General features: G+C 66.4%; 3 protein-coding genes across 6 annotated transcripts in view; 2 read left to right on the forward strand and 1 right to left on the reverse strand.

The window, feature by feature from the left end:
- BOP1 (BOP1 ribosomal biogenesis factor) lies at window positions 1–21296 on the reverse strand. 2 transcript variants are annotated; one of them, XM_082858620.1, is made up of 16 exons: window positions 20906–21296; window positions 19237–19434; window positions 13201–13281; window positions 2662–2816; window positions 2446–2563; window positions 2266–2367; window positions 1983–2195; window positions 1748–1909; window positions 1579–1659; window positions 1438–1507; window positions 1227–1359; window positions 968–1148; window positions 604–892; window positions 446–530; window positions 262–369; window positions 1–180 (listed from the first exon to the last, which is right to left on the reverse strand). In XM_082858620.1, the coding sequence occupies exons 1-16, from the start codon at window positions 21176–21178 to the stop codon at window positions 27–29; spliced, it is 2403 nt and encodes an 800-aa protein (XP_082714746.1). In that variant the 5' UTR covers window positions 21179–21296; the 3' UTR covers window positions 1–26. The 2 variants fall into 2 exon arrangements, with proteins under 2 accessions (XP_082714746.1, XP_082714747.1); XM_082858621.1 differs by having other exon boundaries at window positions 1459–1507; window positions 20906–21018.
- SCX (scleraxis bHLH transcription factor) lies at window positions 4498–6051 on the forward strand (the record flags this gene model as incomplete). The annotated part of the gene is made up of 2 exons (XM_082858551.1): window positions 4498–5070; window positions 6007–6051. The coding sequence occupies 2 exons, from the start codon at window positions 4498–4500 to the stop codon at window positions 6049–6051; spliced, it is 618 nt and encodes a 205-aa protein (XP_082714677.1).
- HSF1 (heat shock transcription factor 1) overlaps window positions 21249–24055 on the forward strand; it is a 19311-nt gene continuing 16504 nt past the window's right edge. For all 3 annotated transcript variants that reach the window (XM_082858622.1, XM_082858623.1, XM_082858624.1), the window contains exon 1: window positions 21249–21428. In XM_082858622.1, the coding sequence (XP_082714748.1) occupies window positions 21312–21428 (117 nt within the window). In that variant the 5' untranslated portion in view covers window positions 21249–21311. The remainder of the gene's footprint in view (window positions 21429–24055) is intronic.

Here is a 24055-nt window from a genome sequence, read left to right on the forward strand (position 1 = left end):
CCCCCCCCCCGGGGAAGCAGGGCCACCTAGGTGAAGAGGCGGAGGGTGCCGTCAGCCCCGGCGGAGAAGACCCACGGCTGGGTGGGGTGGAAGGCCACGTCCAGCACCCCCAGGCCTCTGGCCAGGCTGTGCCCCTTGAGCACCTTGACCGGCACCAGCAGCGGGTTCTGCAGCAGGTCGCTGTGGGGAAGGGAGAGGCTCAGGACGTGGGCGGCACAGCCCCCACGGGGTGCGGGCGGGCGGGTGGGCACCGGCACTCACTTGTACACCATCCCGTGGCAGACGATGACACTGCCGTCGTCGGAGCCAGATGCAAAGAGCGGGTACCGGGGGTGGAAGGCCACGGCCCGGAGGGCCTTCTTGTGGTGCCTGAGGGGGGGACCAGGTTGAGGGGGGTGTGTGGGGGGGTGAGTAGGGAGCAGCCTGCCACCCGCCAGCACCTCACCTCAGCACCCTGTACGGCCTGGTGGACAGGTCCAGGTCAAACCACACCAGCTTGCTGTCATAGCTGCCACAGATGACGTTGTCGCCTGGGGGAAGACGCGGTGGTAGGGACCTGGTGGCCCCCTCACCTGCCCCCCACCAACCAGGGCGCCCCCTCACCTGCCGGGTGCACTGCCAGGCTGGACACCCACTTGCAGTTGGGCGTCAGCTTCTTGGTGAGCTCCTGGCGCAGCAGGTGGTAGAGGCGGACGCTGCGCTGGGAAGCCACGAGCAGGAAGGGCCGCACGGGGTGGAAGGCCACGCGCTGCACCTGGCCGTGGCCGCGGCGGAAAGGGCTCTGGCTGCGGCGCCGGCTCAGCTGGTGGATCAGCACCTGGCTGCGGCCCGGGGTGGCCAGCACCACGGCCATGTAGTCCCCACGACCGTGCCACGTCGCCTGCGTCACTGGCTGCGGGAAGGGAGGTGGGCTCAGCCGCGCCCCCCGCCCCGCCCCCGCCCTCCCCCTCCCCCACAGCCCCCGCACCTTGCCATGGCAGATGCGCAGCCGCAGGCCAACCCGGCGCTCCTCCTCCGAGGCTTCCAGCCAGTGGGCGGGCTGCGCAGCAGGCTCCGCGGGCGGGGTGAAGGCGCTCAGCAGCTGGTCCGTGCTGCCCACCACCAGCCGGTCCCCCAGGGCCGGGTTCAGCAGCAGGACCGCGTCCTCCCTGCGGCCAGAGCCCAGTGAAGGCCCCCGGGCACAGGACCACCCCCGCCGGCGCGGGCACCCCCGGCCTCATACTCACACTGCCACGGCCACCAGGCAGACGGTCGGGCGGGGGTTCCAGGCGACACTCTTCACCACGCCCCCCACGGGCACGGTCCTCACGCAGCGGGCGGAGGCCACCTCCCAGAGCCGCACCGAGCCATCGTCTGAGCCTGAGCACAGCGGATGGGCTCTCAGCACCCGGCCCCCAGCCCAGCCCCCATGGCAGGGCTGCCCCGCCCGAGGCCCACCTGATGCCAGCCACTGGCCACCCGGGGAGACACTGAGGCAGCGGACGAGGTCGCCGTGGCCCCTGTAGACCTGCAGAGAAGGGGCGGTGAGGGGCGGAGCCCCGGAACTGTGCTGCCAGCCGCCCCGCCCTGTCTGCTCACCAGGGCCTGGCACGCGGGGAAAGGCTGCAGGTCGCGTGGCCGGGGCAGTCTGGGGATGAGGTCCTCAGGGTCCACGTTCACCTGGGAGAGGAGCACGTGGGGTCAGCTGTGTCCACCCCCACTCCCCGCCCCCGCCCGGGAGCCCCACCCCCCACCCCCCACCGCACACCCTCATCTTGCGCTGCCGTGGGCACAGGTAGAGGTCAAGGCAGCGCTCGAAGCGCTCCTGGATGAAGCGGCCGTACGCAGGCACAGCCCGCAGGCTCGGGAACCGGCGCGGCAGGAAGTTGAGCCTCCTCTCCTCGGGCTCCCGCTGCTCCCAGGCCATGCGCTGTGAAGGCAGGAGTGAGCCCGGAGCGCGGGGCGGGCGGGGGCAGGCAGACCCCAGCCTGCACCAGGCTCACCTCCTCCTCGCTGGGCAGGTACTCGGGAGGTGGGTTGTAGGACTCCGCGTGGCCCGGCAGGGCCAGCTTGGGTGCAGGCACGTGCATTTTGTGGCGGCCCAGCACCGCGTCGGGGTCCTCTTGGGCCCACAGGTCGTAGAAGCTGGGGGTGGAGTCCCGAGGACGGCGAGGCTGGATCCAGCCCATCTTAATGGCGTGCACCATGCGGGAGACCTGCAGAGGTGGCAGGGTCAGGGCGGGGGCAGGTGGCCAGGGGTGGGCCGGAGGATGGGGCCGTACCCACCTTCTCCTTCTCCACCAGGGACGGGATAAAGCTGCGCTTGTCAGCAGGCCGGTTGGTCACCGGGTGTATCATGAGGTCCCCACTGAAGAAGTCCACAGCCGGCTGCGGGGACGAACAGAGGGGTGTGGGCCCGGGCCCCGCAGGTGCCCCCAGACCCTGGGGACAGCGGCTGCCCCTTACCTCGTACGGGTTGAAGCTCACATCCCCAAACTGGCCTCTCTGCAGTCGCCGCACCAGGGCCACCTGTTCATCTGTCAGCTGCACGCTGTGCCCCGTCATCCGGTCCCGCACCGTACGCCTAGGGGCTGCCCGTCAGCGCCGAGGCCCTGCCCCATCCCGCCCCGCCCCAGCCCACCGGCCCTGTCCCACCCCACAGTCTCCGCCCCACGCCCGCACCAGTAGTCAGGGTTGTCCATCTTGTCCAGAAACTGGTCCAGCTCGTCAGGGGTGCGCAGGGGCTTATAGATGCGCCTGCCGTCCAGGTCGTAGCCCACGTGGGGGAAGTCATCGTACCACTCCAAGGGCACGTTGCCCACCGTGTTCCGGATGTCCTGGGGCAGGAGGCCAGCATATCGGCACTGGACACCCACTGTGCCCACCCGTCCCTCCAAGCCCCCCAGAAGATACAGGCGAGGGGGAAAGGTGAGGGCAAAGGGACGGGCTTCGAGGCTAGCCAGGGGCAGCGCCCGGGCACCCTGCCTTGTGCCCTCTCCCGGGGGTGTGACGTGGCAGGGCAGCCGGCACTGTCCCCCACCACCCCCTGGCCCTCAGAGGCGCCGGAGCTGTACCTTCACATTTTCCACTGAAGTAGCGCCAACGCCGGAGCCTCCCCCTGGATTCCTTGGCCAGGGCTCCGGGCAGCCACAGGCAAGGGTGACCTCATCGCCCGTGGGCTCCCTCCCCTGGCGGGGGCCTTAGGCAAAACCGGGTAGCCACGGGCAGGGACTGGGGAAGACCCCACCCCCCCACCACAAAGGGACGCCGAAGCCACCGCACTGTGACCTGCAGGCGTTCAGGGACTCCCCAGCCCCCCAGCCCTGCCCCCCACCCCACCCTCAGCGGGCAGAGCAGCCACATTCCTGGACACACATTCCTGGTCGAGGCCCCTGCCAGCCGCCACCCTCCCTCCACCCAGCACAGAGACTGCTGCCCAGGCGGCCGCTTCCTGCAACAGTAGCCCCGGGAGGAGTGGCCCCAACGAGACAGCACGGCCGGGAGCCTGGGAACCCCTCCCCCTTACAGCAGGACAGGGCCCTCTGGGAGCTGCCCCTCTGCACCTGCCCCCAGCCCCCAACCTGCCGACTTCAGTTCTCCCCGCTTGCCCATCCTCCAGGTGTGCCCCCGCGTGTCCCTGCCGTTGCTAGGAATGCCCTTCCTTCTCCTGTGACCCCCAAGTCTACACAGCCATCCCTGAATTGGACAGACTGGGGGTGGGGGGGTCGGTGGCCCAGAGAAAAGGCCCACGGGAGCACTCAGCAGGGGAACGGGGTGCCGGTGGGGGTTTCTCCAGAGCAGGAGCGCAGGCAGGACCCGGTAAAGTGGGCACACACAGCCTGGGCCAGACCTGGAGGTTGATGCCAGGAGGGGGCAGGTGCAGGAGACACAGGCTGTGTCATCAGGCCACCCCAGGCACAAACCTGAGAGGGGGCGGCCAAGGGAGCTGGGGCTGAACTCCAGCCCCTCAAAGCTGTTCTCTGCCCCCTCCTCCGGGCACAGAAGGCCCAAGTGTACATGGGAGGGAGAGACAGACAGGGTGTGGCTAGGCGCTGGGGCCAGGGCAGCTGGGTTAACTTGGTCATGCCAAGGAAGAAGGCCCGGGTCATGGGTCCTGCTTGACCCTCCTGCCCCCCCGCAAAGAGGGAGGAGAGGAGGCGGCACAGCCCCGGTACCACCCAGAAGGGGGCTCCCACTTTCCCCGCATCCCCCAAAGACAGCAAGATGCTCCAGGCCCCTTCACCGTGGCGCGAGAAGGCAGAGGGACAGAGGGCCCCTGCTCCAAGCGGCCTCCAGGGGCTGGGAGGCGGGGAGGAGGGCGGGCCGGCGCGGGGGAGGGGCCGCCTCGGCTATAAAGGCCCGGCCCGCGGCCCTGCTCCAGCCCGGGACGCACACGTGCGCGCGGCGCCGCAGCCGCCACCGCGGGAGCCCTGAGACCCCGCGCCCCCCTGGCCTGGGCGGCGGCGGCGGCAGCGGCATGCACAGCGCGCCGCGGAGCTGACGGCGGCCGCCGGCCCCATGTCCTTCGCGATGCTGCGCTCGGCACCGCCCGGCCGCTACCTGTACCCCGAGGTGAGCCCGCTGTCGGAGGACGAGGACCGCGGCAGCGAGAGTTCGGGCTCCGACGAGAAGCCCTGCCGCGTGCACGCGGCGCGCTGTGGCCTCCAGGGCGCCCGAAGACGGGCCGGGGGCCGGCGGGCGGGGGGCGGCGGCCCGGGGCCTGGGGGGCGGCCGGGCCGCGAGCCCCGACAGCGGCACACGGCGAACGCGCGCGAGCGGGACCGGACGAACAGCGTGAACACGGCCTTCACGGCGCTGCGCACGCTCATCCCCACCGAGCCGGCCGACCGCAAGCTCTCCAAGATCGAGACCCTGCGCCTGGCCTCCAGCTACATCTCGCACCTGGGCAACGTGTTGCTGGTGGGTGAGGCCTGCGGCGACGGGCAACCCTGCCACTCGGGGCCCGCCTTCTTCCACGCGGCGCGCTCTGGCAGCCCTCCACCCCCGCCGCCCCCGCCCCCCGCCCGCGACGGCGAGAACGCCCAGCCCAAACAGATCTGCACCTTCTGCCTCAGCAACCAAAGAAAGTTGGTGAGTGTTGGCCGCGGGTCGTCCCCAGAAAGGGAGGCGAGGAGGATGGGGCGCCCCCCACCTCCAAACCACCCGTGCAACCCACACCTGCCTGGCAGAGAGGGCGGGGCCAGAGGCAGGCAGAGCTCCCCAGCAGCACCTGTTAACCCACGCGCAACCCCGTGCCGGGGCGGGGGGGGGGGGGCGCAGCACGAGGAGGAGAGCGCAGCTGGAGCAGGCGGGGCCGGGCCTTCCCTGGACGTTCTCCCCACGAGTCCCCTGGACACAGGCTCCCACGGGGACCAGACAAGGGCACCCAGGGCCAGATGGGGGAGGAGACTGAGGCAGGGCCGACACCAACTTGGAAGCTAGGGGACCAAACCAGGGTTGGATCAAGCAACTCTGGCCACCCACCCTGCCCCCGGGGGAAAGAGACTCAGGGGCAGTGGGATCCACTTGCTCTGCCACTGGCCTAAGGCTTATCGGGCACCTGCCTGCCCTCCCCTGGCCCCTGCCCCTGGGGCTGCCCACTCGGACACCAGTGCAGCGGTGGGACCCGCTGGCAGGAGCGGGCAGGAGACTGGGGGCTGGGGGAGAGGCCCCGCTGCGGGAGACGCTGGCTGGCCGTGATTTACGGCTTCTGCTGTGCTTGGTGGCACTGGAAAAGCTGGGTGAGCAGGCAAGGAGAAAATACGGCGCGCTCCCCCCAGTCCCCACTTCCTCTCCAGACGGCACGCGCGAGCTCCTGGGGCCTGAGCATCTGGGAAATTTAAGTTTACAATTTCGGCTGTGCAGCAGCATACTCCCCTCCCCAAGCCGCCTGGGGAGGCTGGGCTGAGCGTGGAAGGGGGGTGCTTTCAGCACCCCACCACCCGAGACAGCACCCAGAGGGGAAGCGCAGAGGTGCAGGCTGGCACTGGTCTCTGCGTGGGCCCTGACACTGCCCTCCCTCTGCAGGGCAAGGACCGAGACAGAAAGACGGCGACGGCGATTCGCAGTTAGAGGCGGACACTGCGGGGCCGCCCACGGAGAGCCCCCATGGGCCTGGCTCGGGCACAGGCCTCCCCGAGGGCGCCCCCGGGCGGACACTGCGGGGCCGTCCACGGAGAGCCCCCATGGGCCTGGCTCGGGCACAGGCCTCCCCGAGGGCGCCCCCAGGCGGACACTGCGGGGCCGTCCACGGAGAGCCCCCATGGGCCTGGCTCGGGCACAGGCCTCCCCGAGGGCGCCCCCAGGCGGACACTGCGGGGCCGTCCACGGAGAGCCCCCATGGACCTGGCTCGGGCACAGGCCTCCCCGAGGGCGCCCCCGGCCAGCCCTGCCCCAGCTGTGCGCGGGGCCGAGGGACAGACAGGCGGTGGGGCTCAGAGCTGGCCCAGCACTTGCCCAGCCCCACTGGAACTTTCCGTGCTGGCTCCCAACCTGGTTTTCTTCTGGTCGCTATGTGCTGGCATCTTTGATACGATAATATAAAGTCTGGAAACTTTGTATAATTAAAAGCAAAACAATTATCTTCTAAACACGGACGCACACTGTCCTCTCCAGCAATCGCGAATCCACCCTGAGCCGGAACCCGAGCCCACCCTCCCACCCCTCAGGGCTCCGTGGGCCAAGGTGCCCAGTTCTCGGGGAAGGTCCCCCACTTTCCAGGGCTCAGGGCCGGCGCGCCCAGCACCCCCGACCAGGGAACTACGGCGTGGGGTCCAAAGGAGACCTGTGAAGGGAGAGGAGGGCGAGGGACCGAGCAGGACACAGGCAGCCCAGGCCCGGGAGCAGTCTCGCCCCACCCCCGTTCCAAGAGCCTGCCTGGTGTCCCAGTGCCCTGAAGGGTCCTCAGTGCTTGCGGCATGCAACTCACTGGTCGCTCTTCAGGGCCTCGGCACCTCAGCCTCTGCCCACAGAGCCCCATGAAGTGGGCCTGTGGGGGAGGGTAAGCGAGGGGCACTGTCTGGCAGAGTGAGTCCCCAGGCCTGAGAGCATGGACCAGGTGGCAGCTGCCCGTGTGTACCCCTGGGGCCCACCCCTGCCCCCAGCCCTGCAATTGGCCCCGGCAGCACTGCTCACACCGGGAGGACCCCTGGCTGCCCACCACCCACCCACCCACCGAACTCCCCCAAAGGCCACATGCCCATGAGGAGGGCAATCCAGGCCTCTCCCCAGAGCTGTGCACAGCTGGTGGACCACTAAAATCATGCAGGTGACAATTATAGACTAGTGGCGCGAGCTCCACGGGCACAGCAGAGAAGAGAGGTGGGGGCGGCTCTGTGCAGGCCACCCCAGCACCCCCAGGCTGGCCAGCAGCCTGACTTCCGGCCAGCGGGCGGGGAATGGCCATGAGCGCCAGGTGCCAGCCCCGGGCCCTGCAAGCCCTCAGCGCAGGCTCAGGGACCCCGGGAGAGGGCAGGTGCCGAGGCCCACGTGGGCACCGCAACAGGGCAGGGCTAGAGCCGCCCCCTCCTCTGAACAGACGGGCTCCAGGGAACCGAGAAGCAGGAAGCGATGGTGTAATTTTGGAGGAAATTCTCAAAGCCAGAGCCATTAAGGACTAGAAGGGGGCTGTGTCCCATCTGATAGAAATATAACAGGATAAAAAGTCACAACGGCAGGTTCCACTCAGAGAGAAACCCAACCCCAAATTTCCTCTCCTTAATCCTGCAGGAGCTTACAGCTGGCCAGCCAAAGGGGGGGAGAGGGCATGCTCGGTCACCCCCACCCGCCTGCCTGGAGAGCCAGGACCCAGGAGGAATGTGGGGGTCTGCCTGGGGGATGAGAAAGGCACCCCTTCCGCCCCGGGGCACTGAGGACACTGCGAGAACGCGACCCGCAGAGGGGCACGCGGGCAAGCAGGGACGCCCCCCAGGGTCTCCGGCCTGCCTCCCCTGCTCCCCGGGGCACCAGTGCAGTTCTGTGGGGACAGTCTGTGGCCCACCTGCCGCTCACCCACCGGCCTCACCTCTCCATACCTGGGCTAGGTGGGAGTGCACCCTCCCTCACAAATCCTCCCGAAGACGATGGGCGGCAGGGGGCAGGGGGCCGCATGCCCTGCACAAAGGTCTGAGAGAAGAGTGCGGGGTGAGGGGGACAGGCAGGGCGAGGCCGGAGGGGCATGGGTGTCAGGGACCCTTGGAGCCGGTGCAGGAGAGGAGAAGGGGCTGAGGGAGCCTCGGAGATGCCAAGTCGGTAGGAGAGGACAGGCCGTTGGGACGGTCCCCAGGGGCCGGCAGGTCCTGGCACGGGGCGCGTGGGCCAGGCCCTCGGCTGCTGGGCCTGTGACTCCGACAGCGGCTGCAGCTTGGCCAGCCTCGGGCCCGGGCAGTGGGCCCGGTCGCTCCCTGAGCTGCACCGGTAGCAGCAGAGGCTGAGAGCCTGGCCCGCCAGCCAGCAGGAGAGGGAGGGGAGGGGGCGGGGAGGGGCACGCCGTCACCCTCCACCGCTCCAGAAATTCAAACCAGACTGGGGGTGGCGGGCCGGCCCGAGCCCCTGCAGCCCCACGAGAGTCCACTTGGCTACTCACGGCAGCCGCCAGGCCCCCGTCCACCACAAACCCCACTTCCTCCCCAGGACGCCAGCCTCGCCCCTCCACCGAGCCTCCGCGTGCCAGTGCCCCACAGAGGCGGCACTAAAGGAGGGCCCAGCCCGCACCCTGGGCCAGCAGCCGCCTCTTCGGGCCAAGCAGGCCTGGAAACGCTCTGATGGCCATCGGGGCCAGGCTGTCAGCTCCCTGTCCCCAGCCCGGGGAACGAGCTGCTGCCGGCACCACGTGATCCATCGCCAGGCCGCCTGCGCCCGCAGGCCAGCCGGCCCCCACCCTGCGCAGCACCTGCGGGCTGCCAGGAAGCACATGTGACCCCGTGGGGGCGGGAGCCCGCCGACCCCTCCAGGGCCCAGACAGCCCCCAGCCTGCGCTCTCCCAGGGGGCCGCCATGCCCCAAGGACGAGCCTTCGGGCGGCAGGGGTCCCCCGCCCCCCAGGCTGCACCGGACACAGGCGGCCACCGGCTGATGTGTCGGCTGGGATTTTTCCGCTCTCGCAGAGCCCCCCCCTCCCCTCCCCCTCCCCAAAGTGGCTGCAGCTGTCAGGACCGCAGATTGGAACTGCAGGTACGGCGCTGGCCCGCTGCCCACCTCCCTCCCGTGTCTGTCTGAGAGAAAGGAAGCCGGCCCACCTCTGGAATCCTTCACTCTCTCCTCGTTCCGCCTCTCCCACCTGTCCCCGGGGAGCGCGGGGTCAGCCGCCCTCGCTCGGGCTCTCTCTTCCCCTTGCCCCTCTCCGATTACAATGCCGGCAGTGTTCCCTCAGCTCCCCCGACACGGAGCCCCCCCCCCGCCCCCCGCCTTCCTGCGCCTCCTCTCTCCCGCACTCCATGGCGGGAGGAGGACAGGCCACGTGCCCCAGGCCACCTGCTGCAGCTGAACCCACACAAGGTGCTGGCAGGATGAGTCCTGAGTCCTGGTCGACGGGCCCAAGGGGAGAAAGCCAGGTCCCACTCGGCCTCTTCCTGCCCCAAAGACCAAAGCCAGCTGAGGGGATCCCGGCAGGGGTCGGGGTCAGAAGCAGGGCCCACCAGCTGTAGCCAGCCAGGCCAGGGTGGGGCGGGCGAGAAACTCGGAACCCCCTTCCCAAACCTCCTCCGTCAGACTGTCCCTCCCAGTTGCCGTCCTCACAGAAGTGCTGCTGGCCCGACCCACCCGAGCCGTCGGACGTCGTGTGGGCACAGGGCCCCTCCGAGGCCACTCCTTGACCCCTGACCAGTGCCTCCACGGCTGCTGGGGTAGAGAGAAGCAAGTCCACTCCCCCACCAAGGGGTCCATGGGGGAGGGGGAGGGGGAGAGGGCACCGAGGTTGCCCCTGCTCTTGGGTCCTCAGATACCCAAGACCCCCACCCACCTGCCCCTCCACCTCCTGGGGTTGGCCAGGGTCCAGCGGGCATTCCCACGTGGGACACCCGAATCTCGGCTCCCTGCAGGCAAGGGCTCCCAGAAACTCCCCTGGGAATGCTGGAGGTGGGCACAGGCTTGGGACCCCCTTGCTAAGTGCCAAAGGCCCACTACGCTGCTTCACACATCCCAGCCCCAGCCCCTCTAAGACCTCATTCGGGAGGACTCGCCCCGAGCCCCTGCCCACACACGGCCAGCCCCCCACCCCGAGCCCTGTCCTCAGCGAGGCAGCCGCGGCCTGGGCCGGGACACATGCTGGCCCTGCTCAGCAGCCGGCCGCTCACCGCCTTTCCTACACAACTTGCCCCCACAAGCCTGCCCAGCCAGCCCCAGTCCAAGGCCACACCTCCAGCCCTAGGGCGACACCCACCCCACCCCCGCCCCGCCCCAGGCCCAGGAAACTGGCTCCAGTGGGCACAGGGCAGGCCAGGGCCTCTACCACCCAGGTGCCCCAGTGAAAGGGAGGGTGCTGCTATCCTCCAACACCCTCCGCCCTCCCCAGGGGGAACCCTGTCTCCCAAGTGTGACAAGTGGACCCAGGGGGGGCGGCGCTGGCGGGGGGCACCCCACACACACCCAAACGCAGCGGGCCTGGCTGAGAGGTGGTGCCTGGCAAAGGCAGCCAGGGGCGCCCTGAGGTCACAGCCGCCACACCCACAGCCCCCCCACGGCCACCTGTGAGGCCACGGTGTCATCGGGCCCCTCCCAGGCCAGGCGGCCGGGGCGACCCGAGGGTCTGTCGGAGCCTGGCCGTGGGACGGGGGCCCGCCAGGGAGGCCGGCGGCCCGCGAGGCCGAGACGCACGCTCTGCGCAACAGCTCGAAACCCGAGCCGCGGCTGCGCTGCCAGCAGCAAGCGAGCGCCGGGGGCCGAGGGCCGCGCCGGGGGCCGGGGCCGGGGGCGGGGCCCGGAGGACGCGGCTGCCGCTCAGTAGCCGGGAGGCCATTAGCGGCGCCTGGCGGGAGAGCTGGGAGGACCGCAGCCCGGACGCAGATGCGCCCGCCGCCCGCCCACCCTTGCAGGGCCGGGACACCGGGGGCTCGCAGCCCCGCCCCCACCCCACCCGCCCAAGGCCTCAGCTTCTCCCAGGCCAGAGGCAGGGTGGGGGAACCCCGCTGCTGCGAAGGCCGCCCAGCCCCCCGCCCCCGCCCCTCCTCCCGGGGCGGCAGCTGGATGAGATCACGTCTGTGGGGGAGGGGTGCAGTGGACTTGTGGGAGCGGGGCTCCCCCACTCACGGTGGCCAGGACCCCCGCCACGCGTGGCCTGGCAGCACGTTCAGGGGCTGCAGCCCTGTTGCTGCCTGGGATGTGAGCTGGGGGGCAGGTACGGAGAAGGCCAAGGTGCGGAAACAGGACCCAGGTCTCCCGAGGAGGGCCGTTGCTCACCCGTCAGTGCCTGGGGCCGGGGTCCCCCAAAGCCGTGCACGGCAGAGGCCGGCGGTCAGAGGGCCTAGAAAGTCCGGGCCTCAAGCCCAGGCCTGAGGGGTGGGCAGGACAGGGACTGGGGAGGGGGAGGTTGGGCACTGCCACACCGCAGGTTCTCCCCCAGGAGCACGCCTTGTCAGGACACCACTGCTGGAGGCTGGCCAAGGCCTGAGTGGAGTGCTGGCACCACCGGCCACCTCCAAGGATGCTGCGTGGAGGAGGCGCTGCCCGACACAGTGCGACCAAGTGTTCGCGGACGGTGGCCCCTCCCAAGTGCCAACCACCCAGGGCACAGCCCCGGGGTGGGGGAGGCTCCCGCGCCCCTCGCGTGCTCTTGCCCCTTGGGCTCCCGAGAGGACTGCTCGCCACCCCACCTCTCAAGCCTCTTCCCTGAAGCCCACCCTGCTTTGCACAGACGGCAGAGACGCGGCGACAAGTGTGTGTGTGTGTCGGGGGCGGGGCCGGGGCAGCACTTCTCAGGGAGGAGAGCATCTGTCAGGCCAGCCTGGTCCCTGAAAGCCGAGCTCTGCCGCCCCCTCGAGCCACAGCCGGCTGTGCTGGCAGAAGTACGGCTCCCTGTCACTCAGGCGACATATGGGATAGTCATCGCCGGAGGAAGCAGCCCCCACCCCGGCGGCTCCGGCACAGCCCGGGCCAGGAGGAGCGCCTCCCCGCGGGCGGGCCGAAGCCCCTCCCCCGGCCTCTGCACTCCATTTACAATCATCATCGATTTCTCAAAATGCCGAATATAAAAAAGTAGCCGACAGGATGTGGCTGCCGACAGCCAGAGCCCCTGGGGGGGGGGGGGGGAGACAGGCCGGGAGCCGAGCTGCCCCGGCCCCCCTTCGCCGAGCGCGCCCGCTGCCCCGGCCAGGAAACCAATTTATTTTGTTTTGTGTCTGTTCTCTGAGCACACAGAGACCGGGCCGGGCGCGCAGCCAAGGCTCCTACAGCCGCTGCCAAGAGAGCAGAGGATGGGGGTGGAAGCTGCGCGGGGGGGGGGGGGGGGGGGGGGGGCGCGTGTCTCCCCAGCCGGGGACAGCCCCTGGCAGGCGGCAGGAAGAGCCACCGGGCGGCGGGGACCGCCGTCTCTGCAGGCCCCCCAGCCCGAGGAGGCACACACCCGGAGGGCTAACGCCAGGGCAGTGGGCACGGGGGCGGCTGGGCGAGCAGCACGGCCACGTCTACCTGGGAGGCTCCTCAGCCCCAGCGTCCCCCAGAACCCACGGGCAGCTCCGGGCAGCTGAGCCACAGCAGCCTCTGCCCGAGCACCCCTAGCCTGGCAGCAAGCTTTCCCCTTGAGAGCGTAAACGTGGGAAGGACGACCAGATTCACTGAGGGCCCCAGCGGCCCAGGCCTCCAGGATGCCAGGGAGGAAAGGGGCAGAGAACCGGGGCCGCCCGTCTCCTGCCCTCAGTGCCCAGTGCAGGTGCCCGTGGGGCCTGTCACTGCACCCTCACCCCTGGGGCCCAGCCCAGGCCGGCTGGTGTCGGCGAAGCCTCCCCGGGCCTATCGGTGCCCGCCCAGAGCATAGGGGCGCCCACCGCCTGCCAGCCCCGCCGCCCACCCCCCAGGGCCCAGGGGTGGCTGCGAGGTGCCCAGTGCCCTCCCCTCCCTGCGATGACACACACTCCTGCAGTCACGTGTACCCGACCCTGAATCGCTCTTCCAGACGGGGACTGGGGCCCCAGGCCAGGACGCCCACTCAGGCCTCGCTGTGGCCTGACCCACCTCTGCCCAGGCAGTGCAGCCCACCCTGCGAGCGAGGAGGCCACGGCCCCAGCCATACCTCCTCGTCAGAGCTGTCCTCCACGTACTCGTCCTCAAGCCGCACATTCGTCACCTCCGTCCTCGGCGAAGGGGTCCCGGCCTGGGAAGGGAAGGGGAGAGCAATTATGTTATGTCAGGACACTGACGCCCTGTGCCTGGGGCAGATCGCGGGTCCAGGATGCCCGCCCCCTCCTGCCAACGCTGAGGCCTAGGTTCCTACACCCCAGTCTCTAAGCGGCTCCAACCTGGTCCCACCGCAGGTCTAAGTGGGCCTCTCAGGGAGGGGGGTCCCACCCAGGGTCATCCTCTGTCAAGGGCTGGACCCATCATAACGTCCAAGCTCCGGGAGAGGACCCCAGGGAGGGGCTGACACCGGCAAAGGAGCACTTAGCCACCCCCGCACCCCTTAATGCGAACAACGGCTGCAGGGCTCCCGGCCCAAAGGCCCAGCCGAGCCCAGAGCCAGCCTGGGCTCAGGGGACGAGGCCTCTCAGCAGCCGTTCCACCGAGGGGAAGGCCATGGTACTCGCTCTTGGCCACCAGCAGAGGGGCCACAGCCGACCCACTCCTAGGGCAAGACCCTTGCCCCGAGGAGGCCACATTCAGCGCAGCCGGCCAAGGGCCCAGAGAGGCACCCACACTCTCAGACTGCTGGGAGGACCCGGCCCCAGGCTGACCCCGCCCACCGGGCCAGTGAGTGGGTGCCACTGCTCATTCACACCCCAACCTGGAAAACAGATTCTCCCCTTGTGGGGCGGGGGGACCTGGTGTACCGGAACTGGGATTGATGGGGAGAACAGCCCGTCTCTCCCCCCCCCCCGACTCCAGGGGCAGTAAAGTGTAGCAGGGGCCCCCCCACCCCAAGCACGGGCGCCCCGCCCAGAGCCCCGCTCCCCCTGCCCGGGCAGGAGCCAAAGGCCCGCAAGGCAGCTCTCCCTCCCTCCTGTTTTTCCCTCGGTGTAAGGAGGGTGGGAGAGTAACTTTCTTTCCAGGCCAGGAAAAGGCGAGATTCGGTTTCCACGTCTCTCCCACCCCTTGCTCCCGAGCTGTGCGCTGCGGGAGCCCTGCCCTGAAAGTGGGTCAGCACTGCCTGGGGGTGGGGGCAAGCGGGGGGCGCAGAGGGCCAGCCTGGGACCCAAAGCTTTCCTGCCGTCCTCACCCACAGCAGCAACCAGCGGACACACCTGCCCCAGGCCCTGGGCTGGCAGGACCCCAGGCCGGGCCACTTGCAAGTCTCTCCACAGCCCCCTGAGGCCAGCCCGTGGCTGACAGGCCACTGGTCGCAGCAGGGTCGGCAGTGCAGGCCACGGTGCTCCAAGGCTGCCAACCGCCAGCCAGTCTGATGCCCCCCACCAGGCACCGGACCCCAGGAGCCCAGCACCACCTGCACGACAGGCCACCATCCCGGGGCCCTGGCCAGCCCCAGTGATGCCTGCGGAACCAGACACAGGCGGGACCTCAGCAAGGGGAGGGGACACCCAGCAGCGGGGCTGTGAGTTCCTGGGCAAAAGAGCTGGACACCCGGCAAGGAGGGCCCTCCCTCACGGCAGCAGGGCTCTGAAGCCACATCCTCCCTCCAGAGGTGACGCTGCAAGGCAGATGGTGGCCACCAGGGGGCTGCCGTGATGCGGGGCGTGGCCCAGCTCCTGGGACCAGGAGGACCTAACAAACCCCGCCCCTTCAAAGTTTAGAGGTACCATAGCCGGGCAGTGGCCACCGTAAAAAAGGGAGAACTCGCACAGCGCCGCCCTCTCTCCGCTTTCTCAAGCGGCCCAGCCCTGGCCCCCAACATCCTCAGGCACAGGCACCAGGTGGCGAGGGACTGCCCAGAGCCGCCAGCGCCCACCCCAAGACGGGGTCAACGCCACGTGCTGCGGGCTCGCAAACGTGTCCATGTGGATGGCTGGGGGCCCACGGGCAGGACCAGAGGGAAGTGGGGTTCTGTAGGCAAATGTCCCAGACCAGGGGACCAAGGGAGGCAGGACGGGCCTCTCCTGGGAGGGGCTGCAGCCTCCCAACATGACTGGCAGCTCCACGGCCAGGCGCTGCTGCACGGCTTGCTCGCTCTTGGAGGCCTGAGTCCCGAGAGGGGGACAGGCAGGCAGAGGTGAGATGCCCGGTGACAGCCAGCCACTCGGGTCACCCCACCCAGACGTGTGAGTGAAGCCCAGAACATGGGATGTGATCTGAGTGACCACCCTCCGAGAGCAGAACATACTAGAAACCTGGGGAGGGTACAGGAGAAGCTGACGCGCTTCACAGCTGAGGGGGGGCTGTGGGATCTCCCAAACCCACTGATCATGTCACCCCAGATGCGACACCACCCCACCTGCCCTGAACTCGGATCCCCAGAAATAAGAGTGTCTGACGCTGGGCCACGGCCGGGGCTCTCTGGGACAGGCCCGGGTACATCCTGCCTGAGGTGGCCTCCACTGACTGGGCCCACTCCCTCCCCAGGAGCCAACGCCCAGACCCCACAGTGCACAGGCCTGGGACTCACAGCTGCTACTGGTCTCCTGGCGGCCCTGCCCACCACTCCCCAGAGCTGAGCTGAGACCCAGATGGGCTCCTCCTGCCCAAGGGTTTGCAGTAAGCTCAGTGCACAGACAGTACAGGCAGGACTCTTAAGTTATCTGGGAGATGCTAGCTGCACATTAGGCATCGCTACTAGGTCTTCTGTTACATTCCTTTTTTTTTTTTTTGCGGTACGCGGGCCTCTCACTGCTGTGGCCCCTCCCGTTGCGGAGCACAGGCTCCGGACGCGCAGGCTCAGCGGCCATGGCTCACGGGCCCAGCCGCTCCGCGGCATGTGGGATCCTCCCGGACCGGGGCGTCCCCTGCATCGGCAGGCGGACTCTCAACCGCTGCGCCACCAGGGAAGCCCTGTTACATTCTTGAACGTAGCAAGCAGGTTCAACTAGTGAAGATGGGAACTTCTGTACAAAAGAATAAGAAAACAAAATACGGGAAAACCCACACAAGCGAGGAAGGACCAAACCAAACAGGACGAGCAGAAGAAACACGGATCTAAACAAGCACAAAAATGAAGAAACGGCCGCCAGCACCTAAGCCCACTCAAGATGAGAAATAAAGAGGAGGCCCAGCAACGCGAGACCTGTGGGACCGGAAAAGCCCGCCCAAAAGCACCACCAAGTGCCACCGGGGCACACAGGGAAGCAAGGGGCCCTGGGTGACTGGGGCTGCCCGGCGGCAGGAGCCACCACCTGAGGGTGGAAACAGGAGGCGTGTGGGCGGCCAGTGGGGCAGGGGCCCGGGGCTCCCCTCCAGCTTGCTCGCAGGGGACAGCCCACGGGCTGGGGCAGGTGAAGGTGGGTCGGCAGACCCTCGAGAGGGCCCTGAACTAGCGGAACTCCCCAGCGTGGTAGGAAGGTTCTGCAGGTTAGCAGCCCTGCCGTAGCTGCAGGATGAGAGGGACAGGCTGACTCGGGGGGCCCCGATGCAGAGCATGACAGGGCTGTCACGGGGGCCGCTCCTGGGTGTCTCGTGCGGCCAGGCTCGGGGGGAGACAGGAGAACACACAGGAAGCACTGACTAGCCTGTTCGTGAACAGGAGACATGGAGAATCGCCAGCTACACCAGGTGGAGTGGTGGATGGCTTCTGAGGAACGGGTGGAAGAAAAGGGGAGATGGGGGGACTTCCACCAGGAGTCAAGAGCACCCACCTCTTCAGTTCCCGTTCTTGGCCTGGACTAATTCCAACCCAGTACTGAGGTCCCCGCTTTAGAAGAAAATACTCCAACACCCCTCAGCTACAGCACCAAGAAGCCAGAGACGTGAGTGCCCAGGCCAAGCAGGTTCCAGGGAAGCTGGCAGGGCTCCAGGACGACCCACAGGGCATGCGGATGGGCGCTAAGAGCCTGCACACGCGCGGGGAGGGGAGCACGGCACTAGCGGGAGACCAGGCGGGGTGAGGGAGCACCGCCGGCCCAACGGAGCACGGAAGGGAGGGCCCGAGGGCCTGGCTGCCAGTGGGGGACGCCTGGGGAGGGCGCAGAGCCACAGGCAGCCTCACCCCCTCTGAGGACGCCCCCAGCCAGGTGGCCTGGGCTGACGTCCTCAGACAGAGGGCTCAGAGGGCACCCCGGAGAGCCGAGGGCCAGGGGCGAGGACGGCTCCCCACCCTCTGGAGAGGGTGGGCATGGAGTCTCTGCCGAGCTGCAGCTCGGCACCCGCTGAGCCGGCCGCCAGCAGACCCAGGACGGCGGCACAGGTACCTCTGCGGAGCAGCACAAGCCCAGTGGCTCGCGGGGCACAGGTGGTCAGCCTCGAGATGCCTGTACAGCAGTACCTAACCTAGAGAATTTCCACTAAAAATTATTTTTATTAAAAAAAGTTATTTAAAAAATAACTTTAAAAATAACTTTAACTTTTAAAAATCATTCCTAAAATTTTGCTTATAAAAGAGGATAAAAATCCTATTTTAAAGGAAAAAACTTAAGCGTGTGGACCCTTAATTTTTTTTTTTTTTTTTTTCCGGTACGCGGGCCTCTCCCTGTTGTGGCCTCTCCCGTTGCGGAGCACAGGCTCCGGACGCGCAGGCTCAGCGGCCATGGCTCACGGGCCCAGCCGTTCCGCGGCATGTGGGATCTTCCCGGACCGGGGCACGAACCCGCGTCCCCTGCATTGGCAGGCGGACTCTCAACCACTGCGCCACCAGGGAAGCCCCGATCCTTAATTTTAAAAGAGGAGGAAAAGATCCAGGAAGATAATTTAACCATGAACTGTGCTCACCAAGGAGAGTGAAGGCAGCGAATGGAAACGTCCTTTACCAAATAGTGTTGATCTAAGATTTAACGTTTTGTCAAGGAGGGAATATTTTGTAAATTTAAAAAGTTAAGGGACTTCCCTGGTGGTCCAGTGGTAAAGAATCCGCCTTCCAATGCAGGGGACGCGGGTTCGATCCCCGGTCAGGGAACTAAGTTCCCACGTGCCGCAGGGCAACTAAGCCCACGTGCTACAAACTACAGAGCCCAGCGCTCTGGAGCCCACACGCCACAACTAGAGAGAGAAAACCCGCACGGCACAACTAGAGAGAAGCCTGTGAGCCGCAACAAAAGAGCCTGTGTGCCGCAACTAAAACCCGATGCAGCCAAAAATAAAATAACTAAATAAATAAATAAAAATGAGTCTTAAAAAAAAAAGTTAAAAAGGAGAAAAATCTGCCCATAAGCCCATAAAGCACGGGCAAGGCAGTCTGTGGACCATCTTCTCTTTGTGCACCAGCGCTACAATTAAAGCTTGAATGGGTGGAGAGTTTAAATTGGATTTAAAATCTTGTCTTCCTAGGAAACAGATCAAATAAGTGTGGCTTTTGGTTTCCATCACGGTCCTAACCTCCAGGACACCACGGCCATTCAAAGTATAAACAGTTACAAGATCGTTTCTAGGATGCTCTGAACAACCAGTGTTGTGTTTTACTTAAATTAAGCTTTTCTGTCATTTTCCTCACTTAAGACAAGAGTGGGGTTTGCCTTTCCCCATCGTCACAGCAACAGGCAGGACAGCAAAGCCTCAGGCGGCGGCCAGCTGGCTCCTGTGCCCCCGAGACCAGGCCAGGTGGATGGAGCTCCACTCGCTCCCACAAGTGCGGGGCCACCAGCTCCCCCGAGGCAGGCCCCTGCAAACAAATGCCACCTTGGGCTTTGCCCCTAGGAAACCCAGCCTACAGCTGAGTCTAGCAAAGCGGCCTGAGCCTCAGGAGAAGTGACATCAGAATCACCGGGGTAGGTGTGGGGGCCCAGGCAGGTAGATTTTTGGGGTTCCTATGAACAGAGCACATGACTATGCTTGAAAACTGGTGCCCTAGAGCTCAGAGCACCTCAGCTCCAAGAAAGCGTCCTACTCAGCCCCCACCAGCAACACCCACCCCCTCCCCTGCCCCGCTGCACCAGAGGAGGGACGAGGGTCTTGGGGTTCCCAAGGAACGGGAGAAAGCACTGCCGGGAGCCCCCAGAGAGCCCGATGCCTGCCAGGCACTTTCCTGGCCATGGTCATCCAGGGGGAGAGCCCACCAGGAGGCTCCTTGCCTACGCACCTGCTGCCTGGGGGGCTTCTCCGTCCCGCTGTGCTGCTCATCGCTGCTGGCCCCATCCTCCTCCTCAGCCGCAGTGTCGGCCTCACTACCGTCACTGCCGGAATCCTCCAGGCCTGAGAACACACTTTCCTCGCTGTCGGAGAGGCCAGGATCGCTGCCAGGCCCAGGGCTGAGACCAGGAGCACCGAGGAGAGAAGGCTAAAAGGAGCATGGTGTCAACGAGCCCACAGCCCACGCAGCGGGCACCCTGCGCTGACCCACAGCTCTGTGTGGCCGGCCTCCAAGGCCACAGCCCTCAGGCCACAGCCTCCACCTCCACCAAAACCACCCACCCAACCCAGGCCTCCCTCACCACCCACCTCCGCCGACAGCAGGCCGCGTGCCCTCGGAAGAGACATTCAACTCCTAGCATCTCACAAGGCAAGGACTCTTCAAGGAGCTCAGTTCCCATCACATCCCCCACACCGGCCCCCTATCCTCCACACCCCACCCTGGCACTTAACAGACCCAGAGCTATGAGGACACTAGGGCAGGGTCTGGGGCAAGCAGAGGACCCCAACCTGAGGGCCTTTTCCCACCTGAAGCAGAAGACTCTGTATCCAACCAGATTGGGACCAACAGTTGATCAGTAAATTGTAAAGGTTGGTTGAAAAGACATAAAAACTACACAAGCTTTACTTAAAAGCAAGTGTTTCCATTCACCCCCTCAAGGGGTAGGACCAGAGCTTCCTCCGAGCAGAGCTCTGCTGACCAGACACTCCCCGATCCCTAAGTCTACAGGACGCAGTGCACGGTGCGGACCTTTTAGAAGTGCAACAAGAAATTGCAGACTTTTAGCAAGCATTTATCTGAACGGAGAATTCGCTGCTTTTCAATTGTTAAGAAGTCTCTCACCTAATTGGACAGCCTGCACTCACCAATTACTTGGCAGCACTCAACTCAGCTTCCACAGAAACGACTCTGACACACACTAACTACTCCAACACTTAGTAAGCCACACAATTAAAACAGCAAGTGAAAACGGCATAAATGATTTGGGCACAAGTACAAATGGCTGCTGATGGGTACAGAGCCAGGAGGACTTGTCGCAAAGTGAGCGGGCAGCCGGACAACCCAGCAACGTGGAGTCCCGGCTCAGAGAGGCTCGACTGTACAAGCCTTCGGCGGCTTTCTACCACCGAGATTTGATGACACCCCACAACCCAGCTGGGGTCCAGCTGGAAACCCGGAGTGGCCATGAGTCCAGTTGAAACGATGCATCCAGTGCAGCAGGCACTGCCTTACTATTCTCGTACGCTCTTTTACAATGTATGCGACGTATTAGTAACGTATCAACAGACAAGTGGTTACTGCAGGCTCAAATCCCTTTAACGCAGGAAGCACAATTCAAAGGGCTAGGGAGGCTGCCGCACAGGATGCCAGCCCTCCTTCCTAGCTCTCTCCGGCCCAGACGTTCTTCCAACCGCAGAACAGCCCAGCCCCACACCGGCTACCCCTCGCGCAGGGGGTGCTCCCTGCCCAGGACGCCCCCACAAGGCCACCACCAGCAGAGGACAGGCGACCCTCCTCCCCGCTTTCCCCGGCCTGGCTCCCCGGGGCTGGCGGCCGAGGAGCCGCCACGTGCGGCCCAGATGCACCTCCCCGTCCCGCTCGCGCAGCCCGCGGTCACCTCCTCCGGCTCCGGCGGCCGCTTCCCCGGCAGCGACCCCGCCGCCGCCGCCTCGCGCCCCACGCCCCGCGTGCCCGCCATGCTCCAGGCCAGCCCCGACCCGCGCCGCCACTTCCGGCAGCGACACGACCGCGTGGGCCTGGGGGCGGGGCCCTCGGGGTCAGAGGGCGCAGGGCGGGCCCTGGGTGGGGCGGGGCCGGCGTGCGCGCGCCGTGGGGACGCGGGCGGGCGGCGCCGGCGGGAGCGCGCCCGTCGCAAGATGGCGGCGGCCATGCTAGGGCTCGGGGCCGTGTGTGCGCAGCGAGCGGCGGCGGCGCGGCCCGAGCGGGAGGCGCGGCGGCGGCGCTAGCCCGGCCCTCAGCCCCTCCTCGCGATCGCTACCTCCGTTTCTCCCGCCTCGCCCGCTATGGATCTGCCCGTGGGCCCGGGCGCGGCGGGGCCCAGCAACGTCCCGGCCTTCCTGACCAAGCTGTGGACCCTCGTGAGCGACCCGGACACGGACGCGCTTATCTGCTGGAGCCCGGTGAGGGGCTGGGCGCGCCGGCCCGGGGCTTTTGGGGGCGGGCAGCAGGGCGTCGGGAAAGAGCGTCCGAGGCCGCCCCTCGTCGCTCCTGCCGCGCGCTCCCCTGGGCTGGGCAGGAGGGGCCTCTCCTCCTCGGTCTCGCGCCGACTATGTGCGGGACAACTGCGGAAGCGCGTCTGGCCTTAGGGCAGCGCCCAGTTTCGCTGGCGAGCGTTGTGCCCAGGTGGCCCCCGTAGCTTCTTAGATGAGTTACCAGGGTGGTGGGGTCGGCAGCCTTTGGGAAGAAATCAGGGCTTGACACAGGAATTGGAGGGCGTTACTCTACTGGAAAAGGAAAAGGAGCGAAAACAGAAAGCAAAACGTCATAAAGTTCCAGTGGGTCTCGAGCCGGTGTCCGGAGACCAGAGCCGGGTTTCCCAAGAGCGACTTTGTTTTTCATTCCTCTCGGGACGTCTTCGTTCGCGTCCCTGCCTCCAGTTGCCTGGCAGCAGGCTCGTTTCCGTGGTCTGACCCTGCAGACCGGACAATTCAGGCTTGCAGAGGTACAGCAGAGACTGTCTGGAGTTGCGGCCGAGAATCTGCCGTTCACGTCCGGGCTGTGACGTCGTGTCCGGGGAAGGCCGGAGCCATAGCTCAGGGCCGGCAGATGGGTGGCCTAGGCCGCCCTGGGCGCCTTCAGACATGCTTGCTCTCCTGAGGGTCCAGACGCTGGCTTTCTCAGACTCTCCTAAGTACTTGTCTTTCATAGTCTTAAGCCCTTAGGAAGGAAGCAGTCAGGGCTGAAGCGAGCCCAGAACTGGAGGCTGGGTCCTCGTTCCTGGGTTGTCTGCTGAAGCTCTGCCTCAAGAGGGGGAGAGGGAGTAAAGAGACTAGAAATCCTGCCGCGTCCTTGTGGGGGACACTTCGTGTTGGTCCAAGTAGCACATCCATGTGGCACTCTGCATTCCCACTGCTTGTCTCTGTGATGGTGGGCAGCATTCCCAGAGAGGGGGCCGTGCTTTCCTAAAGCTTGTCCTGTTACCACCATCCCTTCGTTGCAGGCCTTGAACTTTGCAGACCCGAGGAAATGACCCCATGTTTCTGTCATCCTTCCTTCTTCCTCTTTCCCCTTTCCCTTAACTCCCGGGCAGCACTCTTACCCGGTTTGGGGAGGGGCATCAGAGATCTTTTGGGATGTTCCGAGCTTAGTCCTACTGGGGTGATCGCCCCAACTTTTGACCTGCTCACTGCTTCTGCTTAAAGATCGTGAGGCAGCGGGTGAAGCCGCACCAGCAAGTTCTCCAAGTCCCACTGCCTGTGCTCTGGGCAAGGCCTTGGAGCAGGAAAGCGGGAACCATCAAGCCTGAGACAGCCTCGTTCACAGTGGCTGCGCCACCCGCCGGCCCTGCTGGCACTTCCTCCCCGGGGGTAGAGGGGTGCTGACTGGAGCCTGTGCATTTGAGCCCCCCTGGTCTGTCCACAGGCTGAGCAGGGTGTGCTTGGTGCAGGACGCAGCGGGCGGGCTGGCTCTGCTAGGCAGGACAGAAACGGAGCCCTTTTCTGGGTTGGGCACGGTCTGCAGAGCTGCCCAGCCCCGAGAAAAGAGACAGCCCCCTGCCTAAGGCCTCAGTGATGCACACACAAGCCCCGGGCCTCTGTCAAAAAGTCCTCATGGAGACTTCTGCAGACTTGCAGCCCAAAGTCCAGCTTCCAGAGACCTTGGAAGGTTCTGGCATCTGTGCTCTCGGTGCCTTCCCCCTTGTGCTGGAAGTTTTCTCCCCATTCTGCTGAGGACCCTCCCTGCGTTTGACCCAGGGGACCAGGGAAAGGCGGTGGTGGGGTGGCTGACCCTCAAGGTTGATAATGTGGGGGAGTGGCTTCCGACCCCAGAAACTCTGGCCGGGGGGCCAGTCCGGCAGTGTTGTGCGGCCTCTGCACAGCCCAGCGGACGGCCAGCACGTCGCTGCCCAGAGAGTCGTGTTGGCTCCCCCGCTTCCAGACCCCCTGCCAGTTACCAATGCGCTTGGTGTGGGGCCACTGCTGAATAGGCCGGGGCTGCCCTGCAGGACCCGAGGCCCCACCGCCCTCGGGAGGGAAGCTGGCGAATGCAGCGGCTCTCCTGACCCCACTCCCAAGGGACAGGGACGGGGGGAGGGAGCGCGCAGGGGAAGGAGGCTCTGCTTTTAGGCTGCAGGCACCTCGAGGCCCTAAGAGCGAGGGCCTCTTTCGCCTAGGGAGTCCCATGTGAGCACGGGCAGTCAGAGGGTCAGAGGGTCACACTGGAGGGGCTGGCTGGAGAGCAGTCGCTGCAGTCAGGTCGCCAGCTCCCTGTGAGACCGACCCTTCGAGGAGGGTCCTGGTCGCACCTGGCCACTCCGAGCTGGCCAAGGACCGTTTTCGGGGCTCCCACGACAGGCAGGGCTGCTCCTCCACCCGGCCTGGGAGCCAGGTGGGCCCCAGCAGGCCCTCCGCCCCGCCCTCGGGGATGGGCAGTGGCCCCAAAAGACCCGAGGCACACCCGGTGCAGGCTGTGAGGGGCGCTGGGGGCCTGGAGGCTCCCGGTGCCCCTGCACCTGCCAAACAGGACACGGCTGTCCCTATCCAGTCCCTCTGCGCAGCGGGAGGCCCAGCCCCTCGGGTATCGGTTC

This window comes from Leucopleurus acutus, assembly GCF_964270905.1.
Source record: "Leucopleurus acutus genome assembly, chromosome: 17".
Taxonomy (NCBI): Eukaryota; Metazoa; Chordata; class Mammalia; order Artiodactyla; family Delphinidae; genus Leucopleurus; species Leucopleurus acutus.